Source organism: Adiantum capillus-veneris, chromosome 7 (assembly GCF_014529385.1).
Source record: "Adiantum capillus-veneris isolate H3 chromosome 7, ASM1452938v2, whole genome shotgun sequence".
Classification (NCBI taxonomy): Eukaryota; Viridiplantae; Streptophyta; class Polypodiopsida; order Polypodiales; family Pteridaceae; genus Adiantum; species Adiantum capillus-veneris.
The window spans coordinates 166,777,211-166,792,476 of record NC_140937.1 but is presented as its reverse complement, the minus strand read 5'-3'; the positions used below and the strand labels follow the sequence as shown (position 1 = coordinate 166,792,476).

Sequence of the window (15,266 nt, the reverse complement as noted above, 5' to 3'; positions counted from 1 at the left end):
AGACATGGAATGTGAATTTCTTGAATGCAAACATTTCAGCTTTTCATGAGTAATCCGCATGCATCCGTGCTTGTTCATGAGTAAATCGTGTTCATCATGCAATATGGCATGCCTATGGAAAGGGATCTCATAAGGATGGTGACTAAAATACAGGAAAGCATCACGAATGAAACACTCGAACATTGGGTGTTGACTAATCATGCGAACACATAATACTTCCTGTGGGGGTTCTTTGGACCTCGACTCGAGAGCCAAGATCGGTCCTTTGTAATTGATCGAATCTGCAATGAGGTCAACTTCACTAGAAAAAGCATCAACTAAACCATCATGCTTGTGAATAATCACATCTTGATCATGCAAATCATATGTGTCATGCTTTGGAGAAGAAAAGACTGGGAGAGTCTCCTCCTGATTCTTTTCAATCTGCGCTTGCACATTAGAAAATAGTAGGACCAACTCTTGCATGTGTTGGTTTCTCTGCTCTTCAGGCTCTAACTCCAACGCCACCTTTCTGTCTTCAGCCGCCAAGCGCGCTTGCGCGCGCTCGTGCTCCAAGGCTAACCGCCTCTCTCCGCACTCGTGATTCAATTCGGCTTTCCTTTCTTTGCGCGCGCAATCCAATTCTGCTTTTCTTTCTTCAGCGGCCAAGCGTGCTTGCTAGCGCTCACGCTCTAAGGCTGCCATTCTTTCTTCGGCTGCCAAGTATGCTTGCTCGCACTCATGCTCTAAGGCTGCCATTCTTTCTTCGTGTTCACGATCCAAGATTGCGTCTCTTGCTTTTCGCGCTCCAAGATGGCGCGTTGCGCTTCTCGTTGTATCATCCTGTCCTTCATCATCTTGACTAAGGCTTCCATAGGATTTGGTACAATCCTTGGCGTGGATGGGGAAGGGGGAGGGTCGGAAAAACCTCTTGGTGGGGAAAATTCTTCTTCGCCACTTCCATGCTAATCACCTCCATGTGAAGTATCCATTCCGCTTCGGGTAATGTCCATACACTGAAGTCTTGGGTTCTTAAGTTCAGGAAGAACTTGGGTTCTTGGGTTCTTGAGGTTCTTGAGGTCTTTCTTTAGCTTGCAATCTGTGTTAAGGAAGGATCTTTACCCGAGCTCTACTCTTTCCTGTGGATGCACCCCTTGGCGGCCTTGCGCACACACCAAGGTTGCTTTTTCCCACCTCACGTCGATTGGCCGGTCGCTAAGTGCATGGTCCGCTCTCAATGAGTGAAAAGAGAAACAAGGGGAGGCTAGACAAGCCCTTCTCTCTTGGGTTTCTTGTCACGCTTCAAAAACACAATTACGAATCGACATGTCCAAGTGGCTTGGGTTACGTGCAACCGCAACAAGCAAATAAATTTCTGTGGTTCTTTAATTGAGTGATAGAGAACACTGCCAAAGCTCTAATACGAATGTAAGGTGTAGCGGAAGTGAATGTTGAACTTTGCTCAAGATGAGTGCTTCGAATTGTGTTGAAGGGTTCCTTTTACTTACGGAAGCAAGAGCCTTCTGTTCCTTTAGTGAGAGAGTGCAAATGATCACAAACAAAGTGGAAAACACTGTGAATGAAGGTGCTGAGACTGAGAGATAGAGAGGGAAGAATACGACACTGAATGTTGTCAAACCCTCCTCCAAAGGCCCCACTCTCTATGGCGAGAGCGGTCTACTATTGATTGCACAAATGTCTACAATGCAATGGACTTGCCGACGATGTCGACGACGATGACACGGGCTGAAAACTGAAAATGCTAAGGGCTGAAATCTGCAAATCTTGTATCTGTTGAATTTTGACTCTATGTCAGTGATGACGACGATGCGACGACGACGCGCTGAAAACGCAGATGCTGAAATTTGTGAATAGCGGCCTGAATCTGCAAACGCTGGCTGATCTGATCATGTACCAAGGATGTGCTGCGCGAAGGTGAGATTTGCGAGGTTTGGGGGTTATTCTACTGTGTCTATATGCGGAAAACTGAAAACGCTACTGCTACCGGGTGTTCTGTTGCGGAGAATGTGTAAAATGCTGGTGTAGGTTTGCAAATGCAAAAACGCTACGCTAGGTCTGCTGGTGCAAAAAACGCTAGACCTGTTTTGCTTCTTGATGCAAAAACGCTAGGGATTCTGCAAAGATCTGCTGTCGCCAAGCGTTTTCTGCAACTGTAAAATGCTGGGTTGATCTGTAAATGCTGAAAACGTTGGCTTTTGTGGTGGCTGAAAACGCTAGGTTGCCTGTCGGGGGGTCTTGGTGAGAAGGTGTATTGTTGCACACTTGGTCCTTGTTGCCTCTTTGGCTAGAAAGTGCTAGCGCTAGGTTTCTTATATAGTTGCTTGTCAAAATTGCCCTGCCCAGTTTCCCAACAAAGTCACTTATTAATAATAAGTGAAAAATGGCTAAAATAGGGAAAATAGGTTCATGCATTGTAAAAATGCTCCTGATGGGTTCTGATGGTAATCTGATGTTCATGTTGTGTGCAACCATAGGATATGCATCTACTGTAAGTGTCTGGACATGCACGGTCTGCGAACAGACTCACAAAAGTGCCAGAACACTTCTTTAGCTAGGCTGACTGAACTGAACCCTAGACATGAAGTAGCTGGTCCACGTACACATAGGGTTAGATGTGCACGTGACATCCCCTCCTTTTTAAAGTGAGGTACTGGTACCGAACTGTATGGTGTCGAGGGAGATCGCCAACAGTGTCTGTAATCCTGGAAAGGACTCTTCGTCGGCCCACTCTGATGCATGGGTCATGCGATACTTGAACTTTATAAAAGTCTGCAACGCTTGCTTCTATGATGGGCCGCGCTGAAAGTGACACAAAGTCATCTGTGGCTCCTTCAATGCTTCAACTTCGTCTATAGTCATGCGTCTTACCTTCTTCAAGAATCTCCGAGGATGAAAATTCCTGAAACCACCTCCAACACAAAAACATGAACATACTCATTCCATACATAGTGATTGGAAAAATTCTAGTTTTCTTTAAAGACTGTGCATGCAATGTAGATGAACATAGAGACGGAGTGCTAAACCGTTCATCAAACACACCCAAGCAGTGAGATCGAAACTTGTCTTTCTGATCTAAATCTATCAATTGCGGCAAATCCCAATGGAAATGCCGATGCCTGATGCTCAATCCTTCTTGTGCTCTTTCGGATACTGTGTCATGCCAAGGAAGAGACATGGAATGTGAATGTCTTGAATGCAAACGTTTCAGCTTTTCATGAGTAATCCGCATACATCCGTGCTCGTTCATGAGTAAATCGTGTTCATCGTGCAATATGGCATGCCTGTGGAAAGGGATCACATAAGGACGGTGATTAAAATACAGGAAGCATCACGAATGAAACACTAGAACAATGCGTGCTGACTAATCATGCGAACACATAATACTTCCTCTGGGGGTTCTTTCCTCGACTCGAGAGCCAAGATGGGTCCTTTGTGATTGATCGAATCTGCAATGAGGTAAGCTTCACTAGAAAAAGCATCAGCTAAACCATCATTCTTGTGAACAATCACATCTTTATCATGCAAATCATCAGGCTTATCATTATCATGCAATTCATCATGCTCGTGAATAAACATGCAAATCATGTGTGTCGTGCTTTGGAGGAAAAGACTGGGAGAGTCTCCTTCTCATGCTTCTTTTCAATCTGCGCTTGCACATTAGAAAATAGTAGGACCAACTCTTGCATGTGTTGGTTTCTCTGCGCTTCAGGCTCTAACTCCAAGGCCACCCTTCTGTCTTCAGCCGCCAAGCGCGCTCGTGCTCCAAGGCTAACTGTCTCTGTTCGCGCTCACGATCCAATTCGGCTTCTTTCTTTGTACTCGTGATCCAATTCTGCTTTTCTTTCTTCGGCCACCAAGCGTGCTTGCTCGCGCTCACGCTCTAAGGCTGCCATTCTTTCTTCGGCCGCCAAGTGTGCTTGCTCGCACTCACGCTCTAAGGCTGCCATTCTTTCTTCGTGTTCACGATCCAAGATTGCCTTGCTTGCTTTGCGCTCACGCTCCAAGGTGGCGCGTTCCGCTTCTTGTTGTATCATCCTGTCCTTCATGGTCTTGACCAAAGCCTCCATAGGATTTGGTACAATCCTTGGCGTAGATGGGGAAGGGGGAGGGTCGGAAAAACCTCCTGGTGGGGAAAATTCTTCTTCGCCACTTCCATGCTCATCACCTCCATGTGAAGTATCCATTCCGCTTCGGGTAATGACCATACACTGAAGTCTTGGGTTCTTAAGTTTACGAGGAACTTGGGTTCTTGAGGTTCTTGAGGTCTTTCTTTAGCTTTCAATTTGTGTTAAGGAAGGATCTTCTCTTACCCGAGCTCTACTCTTTCCTGCGGGCGCACCCCTTGGCGGCCTTGCGCTCACACCAAGGTTGCTTTTTACTTTTGCAATGTAGTCCCAGAGAACAAGATCAAAAGCCTTTTCAATGTCAACCTGCATGACCAATACATCCTGTTGTGTATATTTCGCATATTCCATGCGTATGATGATATTGGCAAGATTATCAGTAATTTGACGGCACGGAATGAACCCATATTGAGATTGATGTAGGCCACACACACACACACAATATTGTAGAATTCAAACATTGGCGAATAAATAAATATATTGTAAAACCTCTTCACCCTTTTGAAATCTTATTTATACAACCGTTTTCTTGGAAAGTCTTTGGCTTGAACTTTAAAAATATTAGCCACAAAAACATGCATGAAAATCTGATGTTTAGAAACTTTTCAACTCTCATTTAGAAATCTCTTCAAATCCTCAGCTTCATACATTGAACATGTTAACTTACTTTCATCAAGCCAAACTTCAAGAGTAGCCCTTCACAGCACATGCCTATCCAGAAATTTTGCTGCAAACATTTCAAGAGCTGTATGTTCAAGCAAATTCGTGCTACATATGTTTTGGATGTGAAAAAGAGGTAGAATGTGTCTAGTTTTCTTGAAAACTGTGCAATGTATCAAAAGTTGTCTTGCAAATTCATTGATTGGGTAAGCTCTGCCAATGTTGGTTTGTAAGTGCGGTTATTTTTGGCTGTATACTCCACATGATTCTTGAAAGAGCTCGGAAGTTGACTCCGTATAGTTGCATCTTCATGAAGATCTCAAACCGTATGGGATATAATGAGAACTCGAGCTCTTTTTCAGGGACCTTCATTTGAGGCTGCTCAAAAAATTGCAAATGTGGTGTTCTCTGCGGTCAAAGACTTCAAAGTGTTAGATATCAAGGTCTTGGAGAAGTACCTTGAAGTTGCAGATTAAAAGGCTAAATTAAAGAAAGAGGATAAGCAAACATCAGGTGCGTTTTTCAGATCTGGACACACTTCTGAAGCCAAATCAGGTCGACAATGTTGCAAACATAAGATTAAAGGAAAATAAGTTCTAAAGTGATTTTGCAATGAGCAGTTGGTACCACAGAGACTCACTCAAACTGCAAAGAGTGCATGCAGACAAAATGTTCAGCAATTCAATCCCGGGGATGGATTCAATTTTGGTCTATTTTGAGTGTACTAAGCTTACTAGCACTTAGCATTTTGAACTGCTGGCAGCTGATTTTTAGTCGCAATATATTGAAGTGTAGAGCACAATGTGCATCCACAACTCAAGCATATATAGGCAACTGAAGTTGAGCTCCTCTACAAGGAGCTTTAGTAAAAACAAACAAGAGAACAAGCAAAACCAACCAAAGAAAAGAGAAAGAAAAGGAGACTGCAAAAGAACTACAAATGAATGACAAATGATGTCTCTCAAGAGTGAAGCGGAGTTTTTGTGTACGCTCATCTTCGTGACAAATTTATGCAAAAGACAAGGCCTTCTGAGAGGATGTCATTTGTTTTATTTTTTGTGCTTTTCTGTTGTGTTTTTAGCGTGCCCTTTCCTATTAGAAAAGATTATTGAAACTTGTTGAACATTTAGCAATCCTCATCATAGTTTAATGGAGGTAGTAAACCATTTTTTTTTTTGGGAGATTCTCAAGCGCCCGTTTGGATTTTAAGCCACGCAAAGGTCTGTGCCCTTACTGTGTGTTTCTCTCTAGATATATAGACATTATGTTCGACAAAGAAATAAAATGGGAATGCTTCTTCATCTAAGTAGGTTTCATCAATCAGAAAATTATTAGTGATTTTTCGAGAGCTTACAGTGTCTTGAGTCTTTCTTTATAAGATTGTTTATTCCTGTGATAGTCTCACTTGTCAACTGATTGGTGCCAATTAAGATCATGGAAGTAGTTTCTTTATTATCTGTGTGCAATCTGTTGTATATGCAACTTGTTATTTGTTTCACCAAGTGCTAGAAAATGGGTGCCTCCAATTGGCAGTTTCCTTTCTAACAATGTTAGGGGCCCTAGTAAACTCACTAGGTTTCAAGCTTGAAGCTGAGAGCATGGTTTGTGTCATTCCCAAACCGTTATTGCCTTTGAGAAGTCCAAGCAAAATGCTAGGTGGAAGGGACAAGTAGTGATTTAACTAGGGTTTTTAACTCAGAATGGTGAATGCCTGATCTCTATAGCAACTCTGCATACCAAGGTTGAATCTTAGTCCACATTAAAATTGCCCTTTTACAGGAAATTTTGGGAGTTAGATTGGACTCTTGTGAGCTCCCCATTGACGTTATGCCATTGTATGAAAGTATGTCAATAACAGTCACAAGAACTTTTGTGGGAGGCATTCTTAGCCATGATTTATGTTGATGGCAATGGCTCCTTTATGTTGATGCATTCAGTAACTTGAAGTTTGTTGTTCTACCGAAAGGAAAAAAAAATGATTGCTTTCTAGTTATCCAATCTGGTCTCACTTACATACTTATGTTGGCTCCATTGCCAGTCTTTGATCTTAGTGCTTCTTGCCCCTTGATTGCATGGTTTGATCATCTCTTCGAGCTGAACGGCTTCCCATTGTTGTGCCTTTGACAATCTTGTTCTACAGATTTTGCGGTTGCCTCTTTTAATCAGCCCAAGGCCATTCCTTTGCTTTCACATCTTGCTCCCTTACCCTTATCTTGATGCTTTGCTGCTCGAGAGGCTCTACACTTTAGGATTGATGCTTCAGAACATTTACATCTTGATCCCTCCCTTTGTTTGATGCTTTAGAGCTTGTCTCATGCCCTTCCAAAATACTTTGCAAAGCAACACTCCAAGGTTTTGGGGTAGCTAGCTATAAAGGTTGTTGACCTTATATCTTTTGTGCTTGTGCTTTAGAGCTCGTCTCGTGCCCTTCAAAATACCTCGCAAAGCAACACTTCCGAAGGTTTTGGGGTACCTCTTGATCTAATACTTCTAGTGGTGCTTTGGTAGGTAAACTTGGTACATGTACACGAACAGAGCTTTCAGTTTGCCCTTGTACTTGGGTCATAGCTTTCCAAACTTGGCATCTTCCCGAGCAATCTCCATAGTCACATCTGCTACCTTTCTTTGCAATCTTTTTTTCTGGGATTGAGGTTGCGGGTGGCTTGCTTAGTTCCTACTCAGAGCTTTCTTTTTTGGATGCTAAGGAGTAGTATGAAGCTTGCAATTGAGCCAACATTGCTCCCCTTTTGGGTGCCACATAAGGCTCGCTAATATCACATACCTTCTATATATTGCGCCAAAAAACTGGCAAATGGTCGAAAGAGACATCTTTAGGCAGTGACTTGGTAACTTGGATACTTTGAGAACCATCCCTCCCATCTTTGATTGGTGACATTCTTTGTAGATGTTTCCTTATTGGCTTGTAGAGCATCCAAAACATAGCACGCCGTTGCAAAGTGGGATTCCATAGAAGATTTGGAGGGCCTTCTTAAATGACTTGGTCCGAAGTAGGGCATAGGTGAATTGATGCTCCTTGATTAATTTCACCACATGGTTGGTGTTTAGCAAAACGTGCCTCACAAATGGTATTTTTTCAATATCTTTCAAGAGCAGTTCCACGTATGGCCGCACATGGTACTCACATGAGCCTATGTGTCTGCATATGTTTTCGTATTTACCATTTGTATTTTTGTTGACATGCTTTTGTAGTGAAAAACTTGCTTTGCAATATTGTGTGAATGGTTCATATTTTTATGTGTGTGTTATGTTGGTGTGCTCGCTACACTAAGCCTTTCTATAAGAAGTTGTTTGCTAGCAAGCTTGAACAAAGAGTTCCACCTTTGTATGATTGTTCGTGTTTGCAAGGCTCAATAGCATTACATAGAGAAATAAAAAACAAGCATTCAATGTCAATGTGTGGAAAGGCATCCAGTCACAAGTTCCTTTGAGTTTTGTACAAGACATTCTCCATAACAGAAATGTAACAAATCCTGTTAATTGTGAACATTTGAAAACTCTCAGAAGACCATCCTCTAGCAAGCAATCAAATATTTACATTTGTGTTTTTACAAAATGTGTCGGAACTTGATAGTTTGTACCCATTACAATGATCTCTCTCTCTCTCTCTCTCTCTAAATCAATCAGTCAATGTGGATAAAATACAAAGTGGACATTGATTGTCAATTTTTTGCTAGTTTTGGATGAGAAAATACTATGCATGTAGGTCCCCAAAGAGTTGGTGTAATGGAAAGGCATTGGCCTCTCAACCTACAGGTTGTGGGTTCAAACCCTCCCGTTGGGTCACACTCTAGAGGGACCCTTGTGCTCACCCGGTGTTCACATTTGCTAGGGCTGTTGCCCTTGGACACTCGAGTGCATCCTCCTCTTGGGGTGGGTGACCCGAGAAGGAGGTTCCTAGTTGGTTGCTATGAGTTTCCTCCGTCGTTCCGAGCATATGGCACATCAATGAGGTGGCAATAGTGATGCCTACGCGTGGCGCTTGCCTTATGGGAATGGGATCGTGCAAGCTAGGGTGGATGAAAAAGAAACATCTTGCACACACGTGAGTGTGTTGGCTAGATTATCACTCAAGCGAATTAGGTTCCACGATCAATTAACTCGGATTCATAAACACTACTTTTGAGTAGTTACTAAGCCATCACAAGCTCACCATAAACAAGAGAGATGTAATGCAAAATGGGATTGAGTTTGCTTATTCATGAAATGAGCTTTAAGTAGCTCTACAGTCTTGCACCAATACATGTGGGATAATTCCACTCCTCTCCTTGACTCACACTCTAGGAGTCTAGGACAAAGCTCACACCTTACAATACTCCTCTTGAGGTTTGGACTACGAAAGAAACTAAAGAAACTGACATGTTTGGTACACTCCAATCCAATCCTAGCAAAACGAACATCTCCAATCCAAGAGCCAAGAACAACGCTCTAATCTAAGAGTAAAATCTTGAAAAATGTCTGCTTCGCTCTAATCCACGAGCACCTTCGCCTTCTTCAATGTTTTGTCTTCAACTGCTTCATGGTCTTTGTTTTTGTCTTTGTATCCTCCCCTCGAACAAGTACTTCTTTCCCCCTTTTGTTGTGCAATCAAGCTTTATTGAAAAAACAAGTGCAATGCATAAATATTGATGTAAAAGAACTGCTAATGCGGGTGTTAATGATGTTGCCGGTTTTCTCTTTCCTCGAAGTTAACCTTTGAATTTCCCCACGGTGTCTTGGAGCGGTCTTTGCACTTGGAGACTCTCCAAGGCCAGTGTCTAGAACTCCTTACATGAGCACATGCTCATATCCTTGATGATGAATGTGGCATACATTGTTTTGTTGTGTTGGGATGCAAAATTTATCTTTGAAATTACAACCATTTAAGTGAGAATGTGCGAGATAAATATTTTATCCTTTAGAGCTCGAGAAAAGCCTTGAAGATTCTCTCTTTTGGTGGAGGCCTCTTGAATGCCCAATGTGGTGCTTGAATGTTCCGAGGCGACCTGAGGGCTTTAAAGCAAGGTCTTGGGAGCAAAAGCCCTTTGCCTTAAGGACCGGCGTGGGAATGGGGTTCGAGGCCTTAGTGCAGTCGAGGAGCTTGAGGCTTCTGCTCGTGGGAATGCCCCCCTATGGATCCGAAGGGATTTATAAGACTTTTTGAATGATTGTGGACGTGTAGGTGTAGCGCAAGATCGGCCGGCGGACCCACCAATGCTTATGAGCTAGCTCTCTTTAACTCCGCCATTCGCATCCACCTGAAGGTTCAAAAAATGGTTTTGCTTTGCGTGCGCAGGAACCAGAGCCTTTGGACCCGCCCAAGAGCTCACAAGTAGTGAATTTTGACGTTTACCCGGTTTGCCAAAATCAGAACCTTGACCCCACGACCTTGCCAGGCACAAATAGCGAATCTAAATATGGCTAGCCAGCAAACCCACGATCCTTGCTTGTGGAGACCCCTCGAAAAAGAAAACTTATCCTGAGTTCGACAAGGGTTCACACAAACATGAACGAGCACACACACCCAATTATAGCATAATTTTGGGAAAGGAGATGAGGGGTTCCCAGGCTCAGTTTGGAGAGTTTGAGGGCTCTGTGGGAACCTATCAAGGAGCAGTTTGTATTGATGTGGGTGATGCAGGAAGAAAATGAGTTCAATGAAATTAATTGAAGAGGCAAACCATGCAAAAATCGACACAAAAAGGTAATCTAAATGCAAATGTTAGTTAAGGCAAACACTTATTTGCTACTAATCGTGAGTTTCTCTCATGGATGAGGGGTGTGGCTCGCGATGAACATGCCCAAAACCCATGAGATTCACATTGCGATTGTGTAGCTTATTGCTACTAATACTTAATGAAAAAGAAGAGAAATCAAGTGTGTAACTAGAGGAATTTATTAGAGAATGCTAATCACTAACACACAAATGCATTTCAACAATCCTAGCTAGCAAACCATGTAGCACAGATACCACTTGATGGGAATGGGATCGTGATAGCTAGGGTGGATGAAAGAGAAACATCATGCACACAAGTGAGTCTGTGTTGGCTAGATTATCACTCAAGCGAATTAGGTTCCAAGATCAATTAACTTGGACTCATAAACACGATTTTGAGTAGTTACTAAGCCATCACAAAATGGAATTGAGTTTGCTTATTCATGATATGAGCTTGAAGTAGCTCTACAGCCTTGCACCAATACATGTGCGATAATTCCACTCTTCTCTCCTTGACTCACACTCTAGGACTCTAGGAAAAATCTCACACCTTACATTCCCCGATGGTACGCGTCCCTTGACCAACCATGTAACATGGCTAATATTTGGAAGGGATAAGCACCTTCCCTTGTGGACGATGTGTGCCAGTTTACAGATTACAAAGGAAGGCCAATGTTTACATACCTAGATAGTGAAGCTTGCATTAATCCACCTTGATTGAATCAAATGTAGCTGTTGCGATACGTAGTCTTATGGACAAATGTGATTTTCAATATATGGAAGGTATAGAGTTTGATCCGATCAAATGTAGACGATTAGGCTGATGCAATGTTTGGACCAAATGTGGTTAAACATTCCATTTACTTTAGCCAATAATAAATTCTTTGAGTTGTGAATATTCAAAAGACAGTTGGGTAATCTCTACTCCAAGTTTGGATGGATGGCAATGTAGAGGGCTTTGGGGTTGAGAGAGAGAGAGAGAGAGAGAGAGAGGGAGAGAGAGAGAGAGAGAGAAATAGAGAGAGGGATGTTTTAACGTCGTCAATGGCCCTTGGTGTTTTCATGGGCCTTTGTATTATGGCCTCAATGTCCTCCATGGTCAACTCTCGGGGGGGGGGGGGGGGGGATCGATGTCGCTCGATGATGCTCCATAGACTCCGCCGATGTAGACCTTGTCTCTACGGTGTGAAGATCCTCACATCCTTGGAGCCGAGCTGGATGGCTCAATCAAGAATAATGTCCTAATTAGGGTGTGACTGGGTAACCTGTGGTGGGCCATCCTCCCTGAGTAGTCCCTCTATAAAAGGTAGTGATCTGGATCTGTATGGATCATCTATGTGTAGGTCCTTCGCTCCTAAGGTAGTCTCTCTCAATCTACGGATCTCCATTAAGAAGAGACCTAGGCACCTCTAAGCATAGTAATCCATGATGCCGAACAAGGGGCCAAAGCCCTCTGTTAATAAGCAATAAAAACGCATGCGGATCTTGTAGTATACGATTGTCACGATGACTCAAGCACTAGTCATGCATATCTATAGCGTGCTAGCTCCCATGTGCTATGAATGAAAGAAACCAATCTAGCAAGAGCCTCCACTACAGTTGGTGGTAGGCTAATCTCAACTGTGATAATCTCATGTGGCACTGAGGCTTTCACCTGGATCAGGATGGAGATCATGGATACAAACGGTCTCTCCATGGATCTACATCCATCATATGTGCGCCTTGATCTACTATGATGATCCAGGCTAGGCCCTCATATTTGCACTCCATAAAGCATGGTGGAATTGACCAATGTGTCAAATAGCCACAACTTAGTGCATGGATCCTAAAAATATACCTGTGAACATATTCTCTCTAGTCCTCCTAATGTTCAATATCCCCTCATCAATCTCGCCTCTACAACACCCCTAATGTCCACACACACACACACACACACACACACACACATACATAGAGAAGAAGAAGAAGAAGAAGAGAATTTTAACATCGTAGGAAACTATCCCAAGAGACCTTAAAGATCTATCCGACGAGCAGAGTTGAACTCAATCTTGACTTGTTGTGTGTGTGTGTGTGTGTGTGTGTGTGTGTGTGTGAGAGAGAGAGAGAGAGAGAGAGAGAGAGAGAGAGAGGGAGAGAGATTTCATTATCATCCTCGGAGGTCAAATATGGCCTATGGGAGCAAAGATACATGTGATGTACTACAAATGGGGGTTGGTCAGTTATTCTTGTTGATTTGATTGTGGTGACAAGAGTTGCAATGGACAACCCACATTGTGGCTGGGAGAGGAAAGTGTGTAGGTCTAAGTCGTGGCTGAAAATGTGAGGGAAGCAAGTTTGGATGTGAGCAAAAGTTGAGCACTCTAGGAGTGTGTGATAGACTCTAGAACTTGCACTAAGCATAATGTGCAAAGTCAATTTGACTATTCTCCATTGCCCCAATCCCGTGTCTCGCATCGAAGGGATTGGGAGCTAAGCCGAATGGTTGCGATAATGTGTATTGATGACAAGGGGATGGGCTCAAGCATGGGTTCAAGCATTGATAGCTTGAACTCCAACACATGGGTCCAAATCATTTGTAGGGAGCACCTTCTGCCCATGTCTACCACTCACAAGCCTCTCTCTAGTTGAAGCAAGTTAGTTCCACATGACTAGAGACCTAGGATTGAGGTCATTGTGGCCACCACCACGCGAGCCTTACCAGTCTTCTTGTTAGAAAACCTGCATCTTCTGTTCTCAAGCTTGCCTTTGCCTCTATCCTTGTGTGAGTTCTTGCACTTGTCTTTGGCCTTACAACACCATAACCAATGGATATGCAACTCCCTCAAGGAAGTCGTGTGCACCAGGGCAGCTAACTGAGTACTAGCCCAATCACTTTTCATAGCCAATAGTTCTTCTTGGTTCATATTGGTCTTTAGAGGCCAAAATTTAATGGAGCGAAAAGCACAACCTTTGCCCTTCTTGAAAGGATTTCAAAATGCTCCACACGAAGCAAGCATCCACAGCTTGACACCCTTGAGCCTCCAAAAAAACTGTAGTCACCTCTCGCCATAGCATTTCAAAACACAGCAATATGCCACACGCTCTGATTTTGGGCATCCCTTGTAAGTTTATAAGTCACCGTATCTTGGGCATCGTCATGTCCAAAGACTTGTAGGGATCAACCATCTCCATAGCGCTTCAAAACGCAAGCCTGAAGAGCTGCTGATGCAGTCTCCTAGCCACAAGGTGTTTCTAGACACTATATCAGCATGGTGAAAAATGCATGGGCTCACAACAACAAATGTAGGCAACCCTTGAGAACATTGCAAACAGATGGATCAAAATGCATGCGGATAGAAAGGGTGGGCCTGCAATGTCTTGGAACACAAATGTTCCAACTTAAAAATGCAGGGCAGAGTCAACGACGATGCCCTTCAATTGCTCCTCCTTTGCAAGCCCTAAATATTCAATCCTTTCTTCTTTATGGTGTCACTTTTTCCCACAAGATCAATGTGCCAAGAGCTCTAATACCATGTTAAAGTCGACAATGTAGAAGCGTAGATCAATGGGGAGAATACGAGAGAGAGAGAGAGAGAGAGAGAGAGAGAGAGAGAGAGAGAGAGAGAGAGAGAGAGAGAGAGAGAGAGAGAGAGAGAGAGAGAGAGTTATGTTATCTTCCTCGGAGGTCAAATATGACCTATGGGACTAAATGAACATGTCACGTGGTGTGAGTGGAGGTCATAAATGACTCTCGATGCTAAAAAATGGTTGAAATCAGCGTCGTAATAGAGAGTCCACATCGTGGTTGGGAGAGGAAGGTATGTAGGGAGAGCTCATGGATGAATATATGGGAAAAAGAGGACCTAACGTGGTCAAAAGCTGAGCACTCAAGTAGTGTGTGGTACTCACTCTCTCTCACTTGACGAGGGCCTAATGTGGTCAAAAGCTGAGCACTCAAGTAGTGTGTGGTACTCACTCTCTCGCACTTGACAAGGGCATAAGGTGCAAAGTTGATGAGACTCCTCGCCAATGCCCCAACATTCTGTCTTGCAGGGTAAAGAATGGGAGCTAAGACGAATGGAGGCAATGGTGCAGATCACACTCAACAGGATGGGCTCAAGGATGTAGGGATAGGTTCGGTTATCTCGTTCGGAGAAGAAACGAGATTTGTAGTTTAGGGCAATGTGTTAGATTAATGGCTGAAGCGAGAACCTTCGGATTTCTCCCAAGCCGTGATACATTGGTGTTGTAAGAAGGCCTCATTAACTTGGGAGTCAATTGACACATCCTTGACCAAGTGACATGCATCCCATCTTCCAAACCATTTCTTAATGTCAAGCATGCACCCTGAACTTAGTATTTTGCTATTGCATGTCTTTTGGACCTTTTGACTTGCTTCATATACGATTCTAGGAAGTCGATACAAAGGGCTACGTTGTGTCTTAAGCATGTACTCCACAACCCTTTGCATGCCCAAGACCTCAATGGGAAGCGATTCGGACTCAAGAAGTAAGAGCATGTAGGGTGTTTGTGTCTTCACTTGGAGAAAGTTGGTGAGAAAACGCTTTTGGACATTCTCAAACTCTTTCCAAGTAGAATTCCCGATTCTATCACCCCACACCTCCACTCCATAAAGAAGCAATGGTCTCACCAATGTATCAAAGAGGTACTTTTTGAGAGACCAACACTTGATCTCTCCAGCATTGCACATGTTCTCAAATGCATAATAAGCCCTCTTTCCAGCTTCCAAGCGAAGCATTGCGCAATCGTTCCATTTATGATTGGATGGA

General features: G+C 43.3%; 1 protein-coding gene across 4 annotated transcripts in view; it reads left to right on the top strand.

Annotated features, from left to right (window-relative positions):
- Positions 1-5,822, top strand: part of LOC147454998 (phosphoglucosamine mutase family protein) — a 164,924-nt gene extending 159,102 nt beyond the window's left edge. For 3 of the 4 annotated variants that reach the window (XM_086516852.1, XM_086516855.1, XM_086516856.1), the window contains one exon: positions 5,147-5,822. In XM_086516852.1, coding sequence (XP_086372978.1) covers positions 5,147-5,260 — 114 coding nt within the window. In that variant the 3' untranslated portion in view covers positions 5,261-5,822. The remainder of the gene's footprint in view (positions 1-5,146) is intronic. The other variant, XM_086516853.1, reaches the window with a different exon arrangement.
- Positions 5,823-15,266: the final 9,444 nt, after the last annotated feature.